General features: G+C 37.6%; 1 protein-coding gene across 1 annotated transcript; it reads left to right on the top strand.

The window, feature by feature from the left end:
• Nucleotides 1–197: 197 nt before the first annotated feature.
• Nucleotides 198–23,048, top strand: TARS1 (threonyl-tRNA synthetase 1). Its single transcript, XM_082621435.1, has 19 exons — nt 198–345; nt 4,168–4,248; nt 6,326–6,516; nt 9,643–9,766; nt 11,300–11,421; nt 11,920–12,037; nt 12,439–12,503; nt 12,588–12,666; nt 13,722–13,868; nt 15,232–15,330; nt 16,352–16,518; nt 17,493–17,655; nt 17,761–17,898; nt 18,260–18,337; nt 18,456–18,556; nt 18,651–18,755; nt 20,314–20,386; nt 21,954–22,068; nt 22,508–23,048. Exons 1-19 carry the CDS (start codon nt 328–330, stop codon nt 22,654–22,656), a joined length of 2,133 nt encoding a protein of 710 aa, XP_082477561.1. The 5' UTR covers nt 198–327; the 3' UTR covers nt 22,657–23,048.
• The last annotated feature ends 112 nt before the right edge of the window (nt 23,049–23,160 follow it).

The following is a 23,160-nucleotide window of genomic DNA, read 5'->3' as shown; positions in this document are numbered from 1 at the left end:
AGTTTCCTCTCCCGCCCCGCCGCACCCCGATTTTCTAGAAGGGTTGTCACCCAACAAGCTTGGTTTAAAGAAAGGAGGACCCGCCATTCCCCGTTGTCGATTAGCTGCCCGTCATCCATCAGGTTAGGAGGCGGAGTTTGGGCGCTTTCCTGTTGCATCAGCAGGTCCCTCCCGGACTACGTGGCGCAAGCGCAGTGTTCCTGGGCGTTCCAACCCACCTTTGCCTGGCGACTTCTGTCCTTTCCTCCTGACCGAAGTTTTGGGGTTTAGTTTTCTCTTAGTGGTTTTCCGGTGTCCGAGGAGAAGGCCAGTAGCCCTTCAGGGAAAATGGGAGACGAGAAGTCGGTGAGTGGGTTGAGTGGAGCCTGGAGGCCGGGCTGGGGCTCTCCTGGTACCCGTGTTGCCCAACCGGGGGAGGGAGGGGGTGGAGGAACCCGAGGGGGGCGATGGAGCTCCCGGACAAGTCAGGGCCCCCTTTGGAGAGGAATCTCAAATTGATAAAGCAGGGCGGGGCTTAAGATCGTCTCTGGGTCCATCCCCTTTTTGTAGATGAAGACACTGAGACCTTGAGTGTCTTGCTCAGAGCCATACAACTAATTAGAAGCCGCGACAGAATTAGAATCTAGGGCTTCGGACTCCTAGACTAGGGTCTCTGGCTCACTTTAGTCGGGAAGAATGTTGCAGAGCCTCATTTATTTTTAAAACGACGTACGGGTAAAAAGCCCCAGTTTAAGGAAGGGAAAACCAAGTTACCGAGATCTGCCCAAGTTTTGGATGGTTTATGGTAAATGGTGGAGACCGGATGACCCCAGCTGACAAACTCTAGAAAAGTTACACACTCCCCTGCGTGGTGGTGGAGGCATGCCTTATCCCATTCATAAATGCTCATTTCACCTCTGGACTTTCCCTTTAGTGTCATAATTTGCTTAGGAACATCTTCCCAATCCTCTTCTGTGTACCAACTTTTGGGTTGAAATTTTAGATTGCTTTTACGTTGACATATAATATGTAAACTCGCCCATTTTTGTTTTGTTTTCATTGGAAGTAAAGAACAGTTGCCCATCGTGATTTCACTTGTTATAGGAAAGGTGAAATGGGCCTCAAGGTTCCAGAGAGATCCATTTTAACGCCCTGGCTCTACTGTTTACTAGCGATGTACAAATGGGAAATTACTTACTCTTTTTGAGCCGTTCTCATTTGTAAAATGGAGAGGTATTTAGAAGACAAAAAAACGTGATGTTAATTCTCTTCTTCTTTACCTTTATTCCTGTTCATTTAGCAAATATCCATATGATCAAAACCAAAAACATTTAATCAGAGAAATAGAATTATTTCCCTCTCTTTCTGTTCTAAAGCTATACAGGCAGACTTGCAATTAATTTTTCCCCTCTTTTTAAAAAAAATTATTTATTTTTGGTTGCACTGGGTCTTCATTGCTGTGCGCAGGCTTTCTCTAGTGTGGCGAGCAGGGGCTACTCTTTGTTGTGGTGTGCGGGCTTCTCATTGCGGTGGCTTCTCTTGTTGTGGAGCACTGGCTCTAGGCGCGCGGGCTTCAGTAGTTGTGGCACATGGGCTCAGTAGTTGTGGCGCACGGGCTTAGCTGCTCCGCAGCATGTAGGATCTTCCTGGACCAGGGCTCAAACCTGTGTCTCCTGCATTGGCAGGTGGATTCTTAACCACCCTGCCACCAGGGAAGTCCCTTTTTACCCTTCTTTTCACCTGATATATTTGACTAGTTACATTAATCATATAGTATGGTGAAGGCATGCAGGTAATCTTATAATCATGTTGGTTAGTACTTTACTTGATTAGAATGGACTTAAGGTGTGTTCATTGTTCATCTATTGACTATAAATGAACCTTCAAAGTTCATTAATTCGTGAATTCCTGAGTGGGGGAAGTGTTAGCTCAACATGAAATTTGGAGTTATATTTTTAAAATTTGTTTTGTTTTTTAAATTATACAAGTCATAAGTTTTATGAAATTGAAAAGAATAATCAGAATGTCCACAAGGGATAAATGGATAAATAATGGAATGTTATTTGGCAATAAAAAGCAGTGAAATACTGATACATGTAACATGGATGATCTTGAAATCATTATACTAACTGAAAGAAGTCAGTCAGAAAAAACTAATATTGAATGATTCCGCTTATATGAAATGCCCAGAGTAGGCAAAACTGTAGAGACAGAAAGATTAGTGGTTGCCAAGTGCTGGGGAGAGGAGAGGACAGGGTGACTGTTAATGGATACATGGTTTCCTTTTGGGGTGATGAAATTGATCCTGGTGATAGTTGGGCAACTGTCTATGCACTAAAAACCATTGAATTATATGCTTTATGTGGGTGAATTTTATGGTACAGAAATATATCTTAATAAAACTTTTTAAAAAAATTCAAAGATCAAAAAATATATGAAACAAAAGTCCCCCCGACACACATCCCCAGTTCTACCCTCAAAACTCCTTCACTGCTGATGATCACATCCCCCCTTAGAGCTGACCACTTTCAACATCTGGGTGGGTATCTTTTTTTCCTGCCACTTGTAGGTTTTCTGAACCTAGAAAAATCATCTAACTTTTTAAAATTTAATCTTATCTATAAAATGGGAATAATAATGATAGTCATCTCACAGTGTTTCTATGAGAATCAGATGTGATTGTGGAGGAACTTTGTAAACTGTAAAACTTTATGTAGTAAAATTTGCATTAGGATGTTTCTATCTGAGCAGTTACAAAGAAGTAAGTAATTTATTCCTGAGAAGATACTCTTTGGAGTATCCCATAACGTGGTTCCGTGTTTCTCGACCTCAACACTCTGGACATCACGGACTGGCTAATTCTTTGTTGTGGGAATCTGTCCTGTGCGTTGTTGGATGGTTAGCAACCTCCCCAGCCTCTACCCACGCTCTGCCTGTTGTACATACCACACCACACCGCCCTCCCACCTTCCCCCCACTCCCCAGCTCCGGTTGTGACAACTGAAAAGGTTTCCAGACATTGCCAGGTGTCTGCTGGGGGCAGAATTGCTTCTGGTTGAGAACCACGGGTAAGACCAGTTCTTGCCATTGGTTGCCTTTTTGCACAGGACTTACTGTAAAACTTTCTATGACTTCCTGGAATTGAATTGAATTCTAATTGAAGTCCACATCTTTATGGTAACTTTTAGTGTTTTGCTTCTGTCTAAGCCCTCATCTGTCTTAACTGACAGTGTTTCCTAAAAGGTTTAGTAATTTTCTCTCTCTCTGTCTCTCTCTCTCTAACATTTCCAACAATAAGTTTCTGTGTACACCTAGAATGAAATTTCCTCCATTCTCAAAATCCAGCCTGTTGAAATCTTCTCCATCCTTTAAAGCCCTAACAGTTACTACTAGTGTCTTAGCTTATCTGACATCTGATCAGAGTACTACAGCTGTGTTCTTTTCTCCTCCAGGAGTTTCTCACGTATGTATACCTTACCTTCCCCAAAGAGATTAAGTTTGTACATGGTAGGGATTGGGTCTTATGTTTGCTTATTCTACAGGGTTTAAAAAAAAATACTGTGAGCACAGAGGCTCTGGGTAGTACTTGTGGAATGGATGGATATATATTGCATTAGATTTTTTTTTTCTGAAAATACTGCTGAATAAATTACATGCTTCTTGTAGCTATATATTTAGTATATGTCCATTTAAACCTGAAGTGAGAGTCATGTGAACAGGTAAAATGAATGAAATTTGAGGACTTGAATATTATCAAGTAACTCTTCTACTCTTTTACTTTTTTGTCTTTATTGTAAGTTGTTAACTTGTCTTTGACAGTGGTGAAATTTTCTAGTCTTTCAAAATCAGATTTCCGCTTAAAAAAAATAGATGCTAAAATAACATCCTCAAAACTTTTCTGGAGGCAGCATGGGTGGGTGTCAAATGAGATTAAAATGTAAAACCTGGGCTTCCCTGGTGGCGCAGTGGTTGAGAGTCCACCTGCCGATGCAGGGGACACGGGTTCGTGCCCCAGTCCGGGAAGATCCCACATGCCGCGGAGCGGCTGGGCCCGTGAGCCATGGCCGCTGAGCCTGCGCGTCCGGAGCCTGTGCTCCGCAACGGGAGAGGCCACAACACTGAGAGGCCCGCGGACCGCAAAAAAAAAAAAAAAAAGGTAAAGCCTTCATGTCTTTTTTGCTTATTTAGGTAGGTGCCAGTGAGGAGAAACGAAAGGAAGGAGGCAAGAAGAAGAACAAAGAAGGCTCTGGGGATGGAGGTCGAGCAGAGGTAAATGTTTTCAGGGCTATGTCATCGAAGATTGACAGAGGCAGGGAGCTGTCTCAGACTCATCCTATGCGAGATTCTAATGGTTTTTGTGGGGTTTATAAGATGGCACTAGATGGAAAAATCAGGGAGAAGAATTAGGAAATTCTGAGAGGGGGAGAAAGACTTGCAGTTACTTGTTATTGAAAAAGGAAAACAACTGAAGTATGATTATAAAATAATGTGTGGGATTAGATATGAAAACAACTGAAGTATGATTGTAAAATAATCTGTGGGATTAGATATTAGAACAAACGTTGGTGAAAAGAGGACTGTGGTAATTAGTTGCCAGGTTGAATGCTAGCTGTCTGACCATTTCATTCGATGAGACGTTAAGAGACTTGGTGTTTGGGCTTTTACTGACCACAACAGAAACCTTAAAGAAAGCCTTGTTCCTTCACCCCATTAGCACTGTTTCCACCTGGACCTGCCACTGGAGTTTGGTTTTAAGCCAGGACAAATCTCCTTGATGCCTCTCAAGTGTAGAGAAAAGGCTCTCAGTTCACCAGGCTCACACTAAAAGGAACTGGCATTTCAAGAGTCATCCAGAATTGACCTGGTTCCTGGGTCTTGCTTTAGGAGGCAGTTAAGCTTGTCTTCCTACTTAGTTTTTGAAGTTGAACTGCTGTGAACCGTGCTTGACTTTTTGCTTTTGTCATTGTAACCATTTTATTAGAGACTCTTTAGAAAACGACCAGAATGCAAGACAAAGGAATAGGCTTTTAAGAAGTATGCTATAGGGCTTCCCTGGTGGCGCAGTGGTTGAGAGTCCACCTGCTGATGCAGGGGACACGGGTTCGTGCCCCGGTCCGGGAAGATCCCACATGCCGCGGAGCGGCTGGGCCTGTGAGCCATGGCTGCTGAGCCTGCGCATCCGGAGCCTGTGCTCCGCAACGGGAGAGGCTGCAGCAGTGAGAGGCCCGTGTACTGCAAAAAAAAAAAAAAAGAAGTATGCTATATAGCACAGTAAACTGACTTTAAAGAGCTGTTTTTATAAATGTTGCATTGCTAAATTTATAGTGCTTCCACTTAATTTAGGGTAAGTTTGTAGATGATCAAGAATCACTAAGTGTTGGCGAGAGCCCTGCATGACCGCTTCTGTTGTGTTTTGTCCATTATATCCCACCGTAATTGTGGGGAATTGTTGATTGTGAATTTCAGAATTTGCAAGTAAGTAAGAAAATGCGTATGTTCCCTAATTTCCTTTTTGTACTTTCAATACAAGTAGTACATGCTGTTCTGTTACAGCTTGAGATTTAGCCTGGAAATAGGAAACAAAGGGTATAATTAGAGGACTTTTTTGAATAGAGAATTGTGCATGTGACATGTGGTTGATTATATATGTTTTAAATGATCTGTCTGGAACAAAAGTGTACAGTGAGATGTCGAAGACCTTTCTTCCTCCTCCATGCTCCCATCATTTGTGTACTTGTCTTGTTCCCCTTCTAAGGGCAGTGGGCAGGTCTTACTCTTCTCTTGCATCCACAGAGCCAGGCACAGAGAGTATCTGCTCCATGAATGTTGAATAAATTAAGTTTGACACTAAGTTCTTCTGATCAGGAAGTGCCAAATGGATGTGGAGATAAACTGTAGTAAGATACAGAGGGTCATGTGGGTGGATAGGACTGAAGTGATGTCTGAGTATGTGGGACCATGTAATGTGCTTTGGCCTGAGGGATTCAGAGCAGGGTTGTAGAATGATAGGCTTTGAGCTTTTAGTTAATTTATTGATGCTTCTTCATTGAGGATTATGGACCCCTGTGACAATTTAATGAAAATCCCCCAAAGAGCACCTAAATGACTAAAGAAAGGGAAGGACTGTGGTCGGAGGGAATTATAAAGATATTAAGGCTCTTCCATTTAAAAAATTGAAGGACAAGAAAAAATATGATTGAAATGAGAAGGAAATTTTGTGTAAGGGAAAAACAATAAAAGCAGTACTTCATATAAGGTAAACTTTGTTTTTATTATTTCTTCCACTTTTCTAAAAAGGAAAGCAAGTGTGTACTGATTATTTATTTCTTCATTTGTTGTCTTGCAGTTGAATCCTTGGCCTGAATATATTAACATACGTCTTGAGATGTATAATAAACTAAAAGCAGAACACGATTCCATTCTGGCAGAAAAAGCAGAAAAAGATAGCAAGCCAATTAAAGTCACCCTGCCTGACGGTAAACAGTTGGATGCAGAATCCTGGAAAACTACACCATATCAAATTGCTTGTGGAATTAGGTATAAGCTATACCTGTCTTGACCTTCTGTTGTTTGTAACTAAACTTTTTTTTTGTTTTATCTTGCCAAGTTTTATCCTCATGATATTTTTATGTTCCTGTTCAATGTTTTTATTGTTTAATTTACCTTATTTGGGATTTTTAAAAAATCAAAATAATGTACAGCTTTATAGTCAAGATTCAAAGTTAATATCTGAAAGAGTCAACTTTGGTCTTATTTTACAAAAGATTTTATATAATTAGTTCTTCTACTTTGATCATAAAATGTCACATAACCAAGTAGAGAGTACTTTACTTATTTTGACTAAAAAGTCTCAGTTTTAAAGTTAAAAATGAAGGTAGCTCATCTCAAAATGGGAAAGTTAAGAAACTAATATATGAAATATATTATGAAACTATATATGAAATATATGAAACTAACACATGAAAAAATGTACTGTTTTTATAAAGCTAATGTTAAAACTTTTGTCGGGCTGGGGAGAAGTTATTTCAGGTAACTGAGAATTAGATGCATACTTTGTAATAGAGTAAATGCTTTCCTAATCTAATATGATTGGGATGAATAGTTGGTAAGTTTATCAAAAAAATGATAAAGTTGGGAAGGCATAAATTGATACATGTATCTTCTACCAAGTGTTGGCAAACTGGTCCTAGCCTGTTTTTGTACAGCTCAAGAGCTAAGAATCGTTCTTATGTTTTTAAATGGTTTGAAAAAAATAAGACAACTAAGACTATGCAACAGAAACCATGTATGGCCTTCAGTCTAAAATATTTATATGGCTCTTTACAGAAAAAGTTTGCCAACCGCCATTTAAACATTTTAACTTAAAACATGTATGTATTCATTTATTCACTAATATGTATATAAGGCCAAAGTTTGGGGGGTGGAGTGCTAATTAAACTTTTACATTATCTTAACACACTTGGGAAGCCATCTGAGTGCAGAATCCTTCCAGATTTTTATGTAGTTGTTTCATCCACACCTGACTTGACAATATTTTTTTAGTGACTTCCCTTTATCAAGCCTTCCCAAACATTCAACTTGGTTTGAATGTAATTCAAACCAAGAAACTGTAATTCCCTCGTTGTATTACTTATATATTTCTATTTATTTATAATAATTACATATTGAGCTGAAACAAATGAAATCATATATGAATTGTCAAAAGTGGTTGATTATCATCAATTTCATATTGTTGAACCTAAGACATAAAATAACAAGTGCATAAACAAATTTGGGAACCATCACAGCTGATTCTTGGTAAGCCTACTATGCAACTGGTGGGAGTTAGGCCCACGAGCTATGTATTCGTATATGCCCTGGCCTTCTTACAAAAGGAATGGAATGTTGCTGTTAATTTGACAAGTACTTCTACCTAACATACTTCTGCCTTACTCCAAAGGAAGTAAGTAAGAAAGTTGTAATGTTAAACAAGTTTCCATGTGAGATCATAAGTAACTAGATAGACCTTTAAATATCAGTTCAGCCTTTCACTTGAGAGATAATTTCGCAGGTGAGGTTAAAAGATTCCTCCGTTGTTGCACAATGAGATTGTAGCTGTGTCAGTACTAAAATCCAGGCTCCTGTTAGTGCAAGAACTTTTTCTCTACATGCTACAATATTGTTCTTCAGATTATGTTGTAATTTATCAAGTGGCCAATTGCAAAACTAATTTTCTCTTTTTTTGAATTAAAACTTTTATTGCGGTGTAAGTGTCATAACATATTAGTTTGAAAATATTTGAGGTGGGAAACTGCTAGACTATTATAGACTGTCATTTCTCTAGCTGCACATTCACATCTATAATCTGACTAACCTTACTCAATTCTGCTTGAGCCACCTAGCTTCCTGGACCTCTCCTAACATATCTCTGCTTGCATCCATGCCCATTCTCAACATTTGAAGTGCCATCTCCTCTCCTTTTCTTCCTGTCCAGATCTTTTGATGCTTCATCCCCTCATTACTTTATTTTTTAAAGCCTGTCCAGACTACTCTGAACTGTGCTGCTTTCCCCTCCTCAGAACTCCTGCGACTTCTACACTTGGTGGGTCTAACATCTCATCACTTGAGGAGAGAGTTTTCTTTTGTACTGTGTACTGTACATTTAGATGACATTTTTATCCATATTATAAAATGTTTCATTAAATAGTATTTCACTTCACCTGTATATTTGTTATAACTAATATCATCTTAGGCATTTGCAGAATTATGAGATTAGCATTGCTTCTCAGAGGAAAGATCTGTTATAGATTTCAAGCAGGATAAAAGCAGAGAGGTTATTTAGAAGCACCTCCACCCCCCCTTTTTTTTCCTTTGGAATCTAAATAGCTTGGCTTTATGGAAAACTACTTTTGGAGAAATTTAAAGATAAACTACTGGAAATTGTTATTGTTTATCACAGTTGCCATGTCTGCTTAAACAAGAAGCATTAAATGAGGTCAAATAATAGTGTTCTGAATTTTCAGCATCTTCTAGTTATATTCTTAGGGACTTTTTTGAATTTTGTCACTTTTTCATTTTATTTCAGAAAGGTAAATGTACATCTATATATAATATACAGGCATACCTCAGAGATGTTGCCGGCTCAGTTCCAGACACCACAATAAAGCGAGTATCACAGTAAAGCAAGTCACACAAATTTTTTGGTTTCACAGTGTATATAAAAGTTGTTTACACTGTATTGCAGTCTATTAAGTGTGCAGTTGTTTGTTAAAAAAAAGTATGTCGTAATTTAAAAATACTTTATTACTAAAAAATGCTAACTATCATCTGAGCCTTCGGTGAGTCATCGTACTAACATCAAATATCACTGATCACAGATTGCTATAACAAGTACATATAATAATAATGAAAAAGTTGGAAATATTGTGAGAATTAACAAAATGTGACACAGAGACACAAAGTGAGCAAATGCTGTTGGAAAAATGATGCCAATAGGCTTGCTTGATGCAGGGTTGCCACACACACACACAAAAATGCAGTATCTCCACAGTGCAAAAAAAAGAGAGATATGCCTGTATATAATGTTTATTTTCCTGTTCTTGTTCTCAAATTAACTGTTGTGCTGCAGAAAATTCTTTTTTAGAGTCTTGTGTTTTTATACATGTGTGTATGTTTTTTAAAAAGTCAAGGCCTGGCTGACAACACTGTTATTGCTAAAGTGAATGAAGTCGTCTGGGACCTAGACCGTCCTCTGGAGGAAGATTGTACCTTGGAGCTTCTCAAGTTTGAGGACGAGGAAGCCCAAGCAGTAAGTTTTTATTCAGTTCACATTTTCCAGCTTATTACTAAAGCCAACGGGTGGCTAAAGTTGATTGATGTCTCATTGTCATATTTGAAATCTTCATTTTGTCTTTCATGTAGGAAACATAGTAAAAGTGCTTGTCTTATAAAATTAAGAAGTGCACTTATTCAACTTTATTTTTACTCTAGATACTTCAGTGGGGAAAAAGTGCTGGGAATTTTATTAAAAATTGATTAAGCAAGTAAAAATTGTTTTCTGCATTATTAGTCAACACTTAATCAAGATGCATATATTTAACAAATTCAAGCATGATTTAAAGTTCTCTTCTATTGGGCAATTGATTTCTGTATTTTTCTTGCCTTAAAATGCAGATCTGCTGAAAGCACTGTAAAAATCAATCTGCATTTGATGGCAAAGTTTTCTCCTTATTTCCCCATGATGGAATACCATCTAAGAAGTAAAATACGTTTTTTTAGTGACAGTGGTTTACTTATGTATGTGAATCAGTGGTTTTCAAATGTATTCTGGAGTCCTTAAGTTTTTTATGAGAATTTAATTTTACTTATTATTTATTTACTGAAGTATACTTGACTCACATTATTAGTTTCAGGTGTACAGTTTTTATGAGAATTAAAAAAATTTTTATTTTGGTACCTTACTAATTAATCTTAAAAACATTGCTTTGGGTATATTCTGTCTCATCTGAATTACCACCTTAAAACCAAGTACTACCTTTTGATTTCAAGGCCCGTATGTTGGTCCTTGGTTTTATAATTGTATTGTAGGGTCAAGTTGTACCATCTTAGTTTTGTTTGGGGCCAATAAGAGAAAAGCAGCTATAATTCTTAAGTGATGTTCCACAGCCAAGTAAAGGCCAGAGCATAGCCTTTACTAATTTTGGAGAAATTTAAAGATAAACTACTGGAAATTGTTATTGTTTATCACAGTTGCCATGTCTGCTTAAACAAGAAGCATTAAATGAGGTCAAATAATAGTGTTCTGAATTTTCAGCATCTTCTAGTTATATTCTTAGGGACTTTTTTGAATTTTGTCACTTTTTCATTTTACTTCAGAAAGATAAATGTACATCTATATATAATATACAGGCATACCTCAGAGATATTGCGGGCTCAGTTCCAGACCACCAACTCAGATATTTTGAGTCAGTTCCAGGGATTGACTCAAAAGATCCCATGGCCATGGCAGTTAATAAGACAATCACATTGTGAGTGCCTATTGTTTTCAGGAAACAGAATCCATCCCGTTTAATTAATGATGCTAAACTTGTATTTTAATTAGTTTGAAAACAACTAAACCAGATAAATAATTTCTAAGGTACAAATACAATTTAGTAATTAGAATCATTTTAAATTATTTTGGCTCTGAATAGAATCACACTGCAGTCTATAGATTTGTAAATTTAGGTTTTCACGTTTTGGGTTTATTTATAATAAACTTTATATATCTTTCAAAACAAACAAATTAATTTACAGCTTGTATGCCCAGACTCAAACCATCCCATTTTTCTTTGATTTTCAGGTATATTGGCACTCGAGTGCTCACATAATGGGTGAAGCCATGGAAAGAGTCTATGGTGGGTGTTTGTGTTACGGTCCACCAATAGAAAATGGATTCTATTACGACATGTACCTTGAAGAAGGGTAAGTTATGTAACTGGATAAAGAAAAATAAAATCTGAATTACTGTGGGTCCATACATTATTTTTAAAGAGTTCTCAGTTAAGGAGGAATGATATAAAACTTACTGCTTCATAGTCACCAAGTACTCCCACTAATAAAACTTAAAGTGTTGTAGTAACTCACGAAGTAGTAGAGAGTTCTCTTCTAGATCAGTGGAGGTGGAACCCTAAGCTATGCCGGGAAATAAAATGAAGCTTGGACCTCTCCTGTTCTTTAAACCCGGTTATAAAGTTAGAGGAGTGTTCACTAGTTGGAATGGTCTTCATGACGACGAAGGTCAAAGCCACTGAAATTATGAAAATAGTTTATAAAAAATGTCTAGTTTAAAATTCTTAATAAATGATGCAGGGGTCTAATTTTTTATATTAAAACCCTTGAAGTATTCTAAAGAAATGTTTCCCCAAGCTGCAGTGTGAGTGGAATGGAATGGAAAGAGATTAATTATATTTTCTCCTTCAGGGGTGTGTCCAGCAACGATTTCTCTTCTTTGGAGGCTTTATGTAAGAAAATCATTAAAGAAAAACAAGCTTTTGAAAGATTAGAAGTTAAGAAGGAAACTTTACTGGAAATGTTTAAGGTAAATTGAACTGTAACATGGCCTCCACTTTTATTTCACTCATTAATGTTAGGTAAAGTACATTGGGCTCTACGCAATGCTCTGTGGTGACCTAAATGGGAAGGAAATCCAAAAAAGAGAGAATATACGTATATGTATAGCTGATTCACTTTGCTGTATAGCAGAAACTAAGACAACATTGTAAAGCAACTACTCCAATAAAAATTAATTTAAAAAAATAAAGTACATTGGGGCTTAGTGTACTAAGTTCTTTAGAAAAATTTAACAATGTTTTTAAAACATGAAATACATACTTATATTCATACGGTGCTTAGATGTACTTTGAATTGTATTTTAGCTATAGTATTTAGAAGTAAAAATTAAAGGATGGTTATTTAAAAAATAATTTTTCCTATTTTCAGTACAACAAGTTCAAATGCAGGATATTGAATGAAAAAGTGAATACTCCAATTACCACAGTCTATAGGTGAGAATATCAGTTGTCATTAACTACCATTGGTGTATATGTCATTTTAAGTCTATGTTAAAATTCCTTTTAATTTATCTCTAGGTGTGGCCCCTTGATAGATCTCTGCCGGGGTCCTCATGTCAGACACACTGGCAAAATCAAGACTTTGAAAATACACAAAGTAAGCAATGTAACTTTGAAGGCACTATATAAACATATTTGTATACTAAAGATGTATGTTTAAACTTGCATTCGTTTCTCTTTTCAGCCATTTTTCTCTTGCATATTTAAGTGTGGATTTTTTTCTCGTACTGTCTACTGACTGTGGGCACTACATGTCACTAGCCTTTATTTTAACTGAAATTCTCTCAAGCACTGACTGAGTGACTCACCACTCATCACCAGAGCACACGGGGATGGAGATTTGAAAGGATTTACAAAATCACAGTCATGGGCCATCGTGGCTCTAAAAGCTCTGAGACTCACTGTAGGAGTGTGTGCTCTTGCCTTTTGTATGTCTAAGGTAGTAATTACCCAAGTTGTTCTTTTTTAACCAAACTAATCCTGCCAGTCAGATTTTTTTTTTTTTTTTGGCTAGTTGGTTGGTTTTCCATTTTTGCTGAATCATCTTGTGGGAGATGCCCCTGCAGTCAGTCTTGTTCGTGGAGTTGTGGTGTGAGTGGGTCTTGAGGGCAGGGCAATTTTAAGGTCATTAAGCAGCCAGCTTTGTGCTGTGGAATGAGTACAACCACCCTAGCGAGGCCTCAGCAACTGAGATGCTTACTACATGTGCACTTTCTGTGCCATTTTTCTTGTCATAAGGACTATATATGAATTTGACTCATGATGTGACTGAGAGAGAAAACATCAAACTCTTAAAATAAATGAGATATTAAAAAATTTGGGGACTTCCCTGGTGGCACAGTGGTTAAGAATCTGCCTGCCAATGAGGGGACACGGGTTTGAGCCCTGGTCCGGCAAGATCCCACATGCCGCGGAGCAACTAAGCCTGTGCTCCACAACTACTGAGCCTGTAGTCTACAGCCCCCATGCTCCACAACAAGAGAAGCCACCGCAATGAGAAGCCCATGCGGTGCAAGGAAGAGTAGCCCCCGCTCGCCACAACTAGAGAAAGCCTGCGTGCAGCAACGAAGACCCAATGCAGCCAAAATAAATAAACAAATTTATTTTTCAAAAAAATTTGAATATTATCTCATGGTTATTCCTTCTTTTCAGAATTCCTCCACCTACTGGGAAGGCAAGGCAGATATGGAGACTCTGCAGAGAATTTATGGCATTTCATTCCCAGATCCTAAAATGTTGAAAGAATGGGAGAAGTTCCAAGAGGAGGCTAAAAACCGAGATCATAGGAAAATTGGAAGGGTATGTTCAAAGAGAATAAAGATGTGTGTAGACTGCGTTTTCTTTATTTTCACTTGAATTGAAATTGTATTACATACCAGGAATTTACTTCTGCAGAGATGGTGTAGCTTTCAGTAATTATTGTACTGTCCTGTGAAAGCTGTAAATTACTTATTCATTGTCCACATTATCTTTCTAGAGTGTGTTCAGTACTGCACAGAAGTTCATTTTGACTACTCCTTTTATTGAGAACAAATGCTGATGACCTACATTTTTCTTTAAAAAAAGTATAGCAGCATAGCAGCATTTCATAGAGCTGGGAGATGCTTTAGAAATCCCCTGGTCTCACTGACTTATTTTAAAGATGTGGAGGGCTTCCCTGGTGGTGCAGTGGTTGAGAGTCCGCCTGCTGATGCAGGGGACACGGGTTCGTGCCCCGGTCTGGGAAGATCCCACATGCCGCAGAGTGGCTGGGCCCGTGAGCCATGGCCACTGGGCCTGTGCGTCCGGAGCCTGTGCTCCGCAACGGGAGAGGCCACGACAGTGAGAGGCCCGTGTACCACAAAAAAAAAAAAAAAAAAAAAAATTGTGGAAACTTAAGTCCCAGGAAGATTCATCTGCTTGTTGCCCAAGATGACACAGCAAGTCATTGATGGATTCTGTGGTGTCCTTTTCTTTATTCTTCTACCCCTGACTGTTTTCTAAGCTGGCAGTTAGGTTTGGTAAAAATACTCCCTTCTAGAAGAGTGTTTACTGTGTGCTGGGCGTCAGGTCACGGCTGTTAGGTTGTGAAGTTTGAGCAGGAGGCAGCATCCACTGTCCTGTGCTGCTGACTGCCTGAAGTAAGATCCAGCAGGAAGGAGGCCGGCAACAGTTGGTGGGGTCCCTCCCTGAGGACTTGGGCATTTGGTGGGCAAGAAGGTAGGAGGGTGTGCCTCTTTCACCATGACCCAAAGTTGCCAACTTCTTCTCCATCTTCTATTTCATTATCAGTGTCTTTTACTCAGTCTCCTTCCTGCTGTTCTTACTTAAAAAAAAAGAGAAAGAAGAAAAGGTGGGGAGGGAGGATCTTTGAGCTTTGAGGAATTAAGACTCTGAGAAGCCCCTGCTATGCATAGTAGAAGAGAACTAAGACCCTTGCTCCGTGTGACTCTTTGGTAAACTTGACTGGATTCAGGAATGTAACAGAGAATGTCAGAGAATGTACTTGTGCTAAGTGGTAAAGCACCTGCAACACCAGAAATGTCAACATGTTTTCCTTGATTTGGGCATGGCACCAATCAAAATATGAAGCATCATGGCCATATTCTGAACTCAAGAACCCTGAAATTTACATTGATATTATATACATATATAAACTTTCTTTTGCTTTTGTTTTACCCAGGACCAAGAACTATATTTCTTCCATGAACTCAGCCCTGGAAGTTGCTTTTTCCTGCCAAAGGGAGCATACATTTATAATACACTTATTGAATTCATCAGGGTAAACCATATTCATTACTTTCTTCTGTAGATTTAAGACATAAGTTGATTTTATTAAATAAGATCTGCCAAAGGGAAAGATAATCTTTTGTTTGAGAAGAAACATTTCAAATAATAAATGAAAATGGACGTATTAGGTCTCATAAAATGTTTAAAAAATTCTTTCCTTCTAATACATGATCTTGTCCACATACATGGGTGTGCACGCATGAGACAAGCTGGTGAGCTTGAAGTGGGGCCTGTAACCCTTTACACAGGAGCTCTGTGGCTTTCTGACCGTTCATTTGTATTTTCCTAGAAAAAGCAAGTTAATCTTTACATTGCTTTTTTTCTTTGTAAACTATGAAGTGTTTCAAGCATAAATTTATAGAGAATAATACCGCCAACATCTCTGTACTCACCACCTAATTTAACACATAACTGCATTGGGCTATATTTGCTTCAGATTTTTTAATTGAGGTAAAGTAATACGTATACAGTAAGGGGAAAAAAAACTCCCCTTTGAGACCCCTTTCTGGTCCATTTCCCTCCTTTCCTAGAAGAAACTACTGTTTAGAAGTTAGCGTGGATGGATCCTTTTTGTCCATGTTACTTTACATCTATCTCATAAATATGTACCCTAATTTATAGTGTTTGTTTGTGTGCTTCAAACTTACATACATGAAGTCTCATTGTATATCAGTCTGCACTGTGATTTTCACTTTAGATAGGTACAGATCCAGTTTGTTTCCCGTTGTTTCGTATTAGTCTGTCATATAACTACCACAGTGTTCATTTCTTTACTGGGGGGACACTGATGTAATTTCCCATTCTCCCATATTACCAACTGTGCTTCAGTAGCCGCCTTATGTGCATGTGCAGGAGCTTCCTCTTTGGTGTATACCTCCAGGTGGAGCTTCTAGATTATAAGATGTACATCTTGAACTTTACTAGATAGTATAAAATTGCTCTTGAAATTTTTACTTCCACCAGAAGTATGAGCATCTCTTCCTTACACAGGCATTGTATTTGTTTGCTAACAGAGTGAATATAGGAAACGAGGATTCCAGGAGGTGGTCACCCCAAACATCTACAATAGCCGACTCTGGATGACCTCGGGCCACTGGCAGCATTACAGTGAGAACATGTTCTCCTTTGAGGTGGAGAAGGAGCTGTTTGCTTTGAAACCCATGAACTGCCCGGGACACTGGTATTCTGCAATTTTGAGTTTCTATCAAAGATTTTCTTGCAATCAGTCCCAGATTGTTTTCCCTCCTTTGCAAGTATTTTGTGAAAAACAAATTATGTAATCAGAAGAGTATTTAAATGCACCATCATTGTGGTGTTGTAACATCTTCTGTGCCCAGCTAGATCCTCAGATCTACAGATAGTCAAGAATGGAACTGGGGTAGCAGAAGTGAATAGGCAGAATACAGAACAGGGCCAACTGAATGTGGGGCACAGCAGATTTTTTTTTTTTTTTTTTTTTAAAGAAACATGTAACAAAATCTACTGCTGATGAATTGACCTCCTTGGAAAATCTTCCTTGCCTTGAGGCCGCTCACTTTTCTATCCTTGGAAGTTGGGTGAAGAGCAGCGTGGCGGCAGACTAGGGAGCGCTGTGGCTGTAGGTAGCTGAGTCATCGCTCCTAGCACTGCTCCCAGTAGCAAGACCTCGAGGGCAGAGGGCCGAGACAGAGGAGTCTCCACTAGGGGACTAGCTTGTACGTCAGGGAACCAAGGTCAAGTTCATTCTTAGTTTTCCCAGATTCTTCAAAGTTTCTGAAGCACTTTCAGACTAAGAGGGAACTGAAGCACTTTTGAGAGCAACAAGAAAGTACAGACTTTAGTTTCTGCTGATATAAATGATTTGTATATAGATAAGATTTTCTTTAAAATATGAACCTTAAAGGCAGTCCTCAAATTAATAGAGATTGAGCACAAGACTTATGGGAATACATTTTTTATTTTCTCTTAGTTATAGATGGTTGTATTAAAATTTATTTGCTACTTTATTCATGCAAGTGCTTACACTGTTGTATGAAGCCCAGACTTTGAAAAGTGTTGTTTGTGTGAACAACTAGAACCAGTAGCTTTTTTACAGCCTTCCTTACAGTATTAGAGAAGCAGTTTTATTCTTGTGAAATTAAATATCAGTGGATTTTACTTTTCTGTTTTCTTTAGCCTTATGTTTGATCATCGGCCAAGATCCTGGCGAGAGTTGCCTCTGCGAATAGCTGATTTTGGGGTGCTTCATAGGAATGAACTGTCGGGAGCGCTCACAGGACTCACTCGGGTACGAAGGTTCCAGCAGGATGACGCTCACATATTCTGTGCCATAGAGCAGGTATGAGACTCTGGGGTGAAACACTTGGAAAAGAAGTGTCACAAAACTTGAGGAAAATTAATGACCACTGTGTCCCTGTTTTTTTTTTTTATTATTTATTTAAAGATTGAGGATGAAATAAAAGGTTGTTTGGATTTTCTGCGTACAGTATATAGCGTATTTGGGTTTTCTTTTAAACTGAACCTGTCTACTCGCCCGGAAAAATTCCTTGGAGAGATTGAAGTATGGAATCAAGCTGAGAAAGTAAGTGGTGATTTTCAGCATGCTTCAATATTATTTGACTGAAATTGGCTTGCGCCATAATGTGAGAAAGCAAAGCCTCTTTAAATGGATAAAAGCAAAAGAAAATTGGAAATGGTTTCTAGGCTTGTATAAGCTAGTTCTTTTTCTCTATGATTTTGTATTTTAGAAATGGTTGAATGTTCTTTCAGTCATCAAGCTGTAACCTTTAAAGGGGTTTGTGTATGAGTATGTCTAGGTGGACAAAATGGTAAAACAAAGAATAGTGACACATGAAAGTAGTTGTAGTATTTTTTAGTCTCAAATTAGGCTGGAAGAAGTTGCATTTGAACAAAAAGTTAAAATCATTTTGCTTTATCCTTAGCAACTTGAAAACAGTCTGAATGAGTTTGGTGAAAAGTGGGAATTAAATCCTGGAGATGGAGCTTTCTATGGTCCAAAGGTCAGTACCAAAGTCTATTTGAGAGTAATATGTTTTTCATTTTTGGGTGAAGAAGAGATTACTTTAAAATAAGTTAAAAAAAATTCAACCCTAATACAACCGAATCTTTGCTTCTTAGATTGACATACAGATTAAAGATGCCATTGGTCGGTACCACCAGTGCGCAACAATCCAGTTGGATTTTCAGTTGCCCATTAGATTTAATCTTACTTTTGTAAGGTGAGTTTCTAGTGTCTGCTCTGAATATTCTTCTTCAAGGACATAAAAAGGAATATATTTATATAATAAAGCAAAACAAATCTTTTCTTTCTAGCCATGATGGTGATGATAAAAAAAGGCCAGTGATTGTCCATAGAGCCATCTTGGGGTCATTGGAAAGAATGATTGCTATCCTCACTGAAAACTATGGGGGCAAATGGTAATTTTTGTCATTGTTTCCTTCTGTTTTGGTCTGGACCATGTAAATGTCACATGTAAATGTCAGAAACATCTGCTGTCCAATTTAGTTATATGATGGAAAGGAAGAATGATTCTAGTTGGTCACTTCTAATTAATGATAAATATTCACTAAAAAGTAAGGAATCACAATCTAAACCCAAACTTTTTAGCTCTACGAATGTTTGTTATGAGTAATTATTTTTATTTTAGCACTTGATTTGTTTGAATATTATACAAATGCTTTCTAACTAGGAATTATTATTCAGTAAGAAGCTTATTGTTTTGATTGCTTTTCAAGTAACTCTGGGCATTTATAAAACTTTGATGTTTTTGTCTGAGTAAACGAGTAGGCTTTTAGCAATACTTTGTTCAGTGTTGCTGATAATAATAAACAAGTATTTTAGACTCTTTAGAAGCCAAGGTTTTTTTTTTTTTTTTTGATTGTAAGTACAGACTCCAAACTGATCAACATTTTTGTGTCCTATTTCTAGAAGCTTATGTTTCTACTGGCAAGATATAAGCACATGACTTGCATTTTATTTTCTAAGCAGCTTTATCTGGGCCCACATTTTATAAAGGCAGTTGAAAATAGCACATGGTTATAAAACCCATGTTGTAGAGCCTGACAGACTACACTGCAGTCATCTCAGTTTCATTTGCAATTTGGTTAGTTCAGACATGGGGTGGGGTGGCGGTGTCATACTTTAAATGAAATAAGCTAATCTTTTAGTTATATTTCATGAAATCAGATCAAATGTGGGCAGTATTCTCTATGCACAGTCTAGAGAATAGGGGGATCCTCAGATAACTGCTCTACGAAACCTGAAGTAGGTGGGGGAAAGCCCACAGTTTGAGTAGAATTTAGTGCCTACTCCAGCCTTTTCCCTAATGTAACAAACAACTTGAACATAGAGGAGTGACCAAGAGAAACACTGGCCTGATGTCTGCAGCATGGGGAGGGGTTGGACACCTGAAATACCTAAAAGGTAGAATTGAGGATGGGGTCACCTTTTAATAAGTAGTGAAAACACACTCATTTTTACCAAGTACCATCACCAGTTATTATCGGTTCCAATTTGTTGAATCCTGCAAAATGGGTCTTGAATAAACTGAAGGTACAGTCTTTGTCCCCCAGTGAAGAAAAAGTAATAAAATAACCCTTGAACAAAATAACTTTTTGAGTAAAATAACTTGAATCACTAAGTGTTTCTTAACCTTTGTTAAGCCCTCTGGCAGCAGGCATATGGTGTTCTGTTACCTGATGTGTTGATTTGTGGGGTGTAGTCCCTGCCCTCTGTTTGCTTTGCTATATCTGCTTAGCGAGACAAATCTTAGTTACAGATTTTCCTGATTTAGGGTTAGTTTTCTGCTCCTGAATCTCCCTTTAGTTCTTTTCGGATATTGAAAAAAAGCCAAGTTTTTTAGAGTGGCCCTTGCATGTTTCAGGAAATGGTACTTAAGAGTGAACTAAGAAATGTACCATCCTTGTTGAGGAAAGTGCACAAATCCACATTAAATGTTTTTAATTTCTTCTAAAGGCCCTTCTGGCTGTCTCCTCGCCAGGTAATGGTAGTTCCAGTGGGACCAACATGTGATGAATATGCCCAAAAGGTAATCCTTAAGTATGACTTACTTTAAATTTAAGAGCTGTCCTTCAGCTTTTCAATCTCATAAACTACATGTATTCTTGGTAAAGCAAGCTGCTTGCGATATAGAGAAATGTTTCTATTTTCAGTCTATGGTAAGCCTCAGTAGATCATATTACCTCTTTAATGCTTTTTTATGTGGTTCCATGCTTAGCAGACTTAATTTAGAGAATGTTTTGTACATACTTGTATTTTTTAGTTTTTAACATTAGTAAATAGCAAATACCTCAGTATGACATGTAAATTCAAATGCATAGTGCAGTTTAAACGGCTCTTTGACTCAGTAATTTTGCTTTGTTTCAAATGCACATTTCTTTAATTTGAAACTTTTTTCCAGGTTAATGGCATGACAGAGAAATGTTTGCCTTACCTACCAAAAAGCTACCTTACTAACAAATGTACAAATATCCATTCATACTTCATACCTTAAAGACTAAAACAATCTGTTCTGTTATAGCAACAATTTCATACTAAGGAATTTCAAATTATCAAAAGCTTTTTTAAAAAAAGCATTGTTTCATAACTGGCAAAGTAATAAATTGGCTAGTTAAAACAGACAAAAATCTAAATATCAATGAATAACATTGTAACATCAAAACCACCATGTTTTCAGGTCATCAAAATAAATTGCACTTGGGTCTCAACTGTCTTTAAGAAATAAATGATCATTAAAACAGCTGATAGGCAAACCATTCAAGATATACTGTGTTCCTATTACTGCACATGATAGTTTTAGTTAGAAATGATCAGAATCAGCTATGCTCCATGTTTAATGGATTTTACTTTATTGTATTTGCATTAAGAAAGCTCACACAGTAGGAAAAAAGTCTGTATTAGTTAACTCACTTTTCAACTGGAGATAGTACTGACTTTCTCCTTTCCATCTGGGGGTGGAGTAGCGTTTAGAATTATGTGGGGTGGATTTTGGTTATATTGAGTGGAGGGGAGGGTGAGCACTGCTATTGATACTTAATGACTAGAGACCACAGTTGTTAAACAGCCTAAAATTACCAGGCTTCCTCCCCAATTACAGAATAGCTCAACTCACATGTGCAGAGGACTCATGTTAAAAAAAAAAAAAGAGAGACACTGGTGCTTATTCTTTAAAATAGGTTACAGTTGAGAGTGTAGTCTTATCCTGGCACTCTAATAAACTAAGCAAGAACCCTTCTGAAATTTGCATACTTATAAAATCCCAGGAGGTTCATTGGTTAATGATCACTAAGGCACAACAACCTGTTAGTGAAATAAAAATGGTTCATTCAGATCTTTTTGTCTTATTAGTGGTAATTGGTTGTTAGATAGATGGAAAATGTAAGCTAGTTTATTTAATTTAATTCACAATTTATCTCTCGAGCAGAGTATGTAGTTTTGTAGTTCTAAGTCACAATAATATATGCTTCAGTATATCTATTAACATTCCTTTTTAATGCTGGCATGATTATCCAAATTGTTTGTTAAATAAAATAATTTAAGATCAAAATATAATTCTGATTTTAGATCTGAAGAATCCTCTATCTCTATTTAAATAGGTACGGCAACAATTCCACGATGCTAAATTCATGGTGGACATTGATCTGGATCCGGGCTGTACATTAAACAAGAAGATCAGAAATGCACAGTTAGCACAGTATAACTTCATCCTAGGTAAGAAAGGAGACTCACCAAAGAAAACCTGCCAACCTTTAGAGAAACTTGAAATGCTGAGACTTAGGCTTAAGAGAACTGCGGTCATCAGTAGTTCTTTCCAGTCCTGATCTCAAACTGTATGTTTGTTTTGTTGATGTAACAAAGAAACACTTTGGTTTGAAAAAGAGTACTTGAAAGGTTTGTCTAAAAATCTCCCCTTCACCTCCTATTTTTTCATATGGTGAATTTTTATTAAATTGGCTGGATTAAGTGACTTGGTAAACACAGCAGTTCTAGTCATTGCAAAGTGGTGAGTTGGGGTTTTTTGTTTTGTTTTTTAATGACTAGATTTGGTCACTGGTACATTTTAATGAATCAGAAGCTACAGGGTGGATTTCTGTTCCAATATTCAATAGGAGTCCTTTCACCTAACAAAACTTTGTGGGTTTTGGTTTAGTTGTTGGTGAGAAAGAGAAAACCAGCAGCACTGTCAATATCCGTACCAGAGATAATAAGGTGCACGGAGAACGTACTATTTCTGAAACCATCGAGTGGCTCCAGCAGCTCAAGCAGTCCCGCAGCAAACAGGCAGAAGAAGAATTTTAAGGAAGAACTTTGCCCAGATTGGCTCAATGGAAAAGGATGAGCATGTTTCCATAACAGTAACTTTGTACCGTTGAAAACATCAGCTTCTACTGACCTTGGAATAGTTTGGCAGAGTCCGCAGAGATGACTGCAGGATCAACCTTTTTTGACCTAGACAGATTTTAGAAAATATGTATTTGAAGGAGGTAATTAAAAGTGACACAGTAAAGTGATTTTATTCATTAAATTTCTGAACACTGGAATAAAAACATGAGGAATGCTCTGATGTAATGTGGAAGAATGGTTTTGTAAATTTAATACAGCTAAAATAAAATTTTTTTCAAATTTGATTAATGGAAAAGAAAGATTAGAATTGGATTATGATATAGAAATAAAAACTTTTATTCACGTAAGTTTCAACTGCTCTGTCCCTCGTGTCCATACAAACCTACCTGGAACAAATTGCATGATTCAATATTTATCTTTCATCTTTTATAATACAAATGATGTAAGTTGGGTGGAGGG

The sequence above is a fragment of the Mesoplodon mirus genome, assembly GCF_964341445.2.
Source record: "Mesoplodon mirus genome assembly, chromosome: 5".
In the NCBI taxonomy this organism is placed as follows: Eukaryota; Metazoa; Chordata; class Mammalia; order Artiodactyla; family Ziphiidae; genus Mesoplodon; species Mesoplodon mirus.
Note: the sequence above shows the minus strand (reverse complement) of the source record. Positions and strands in the feature narration are given on the sequence as shown.

Bases quoted from the DNA above. Each gene is read 5' to 3' on its own strand.
- TARS1 (XM_082621435.1), top strand. The intron at 12,038-12,438 runs GTAAATTGAACT...TCCTATTTTCAG, and splicing joins CTTTACTGGAAATGTTTAAG to TACAACAAGTTCAAATGCAG. The intron at 18,756-20,313 runs GTAATTTTTGTC...TTTCTTCTAAAG, and splicing joins GAAAACTATGGGGGCAAATG to GCCCTTCTGGCTGTCTCCTC.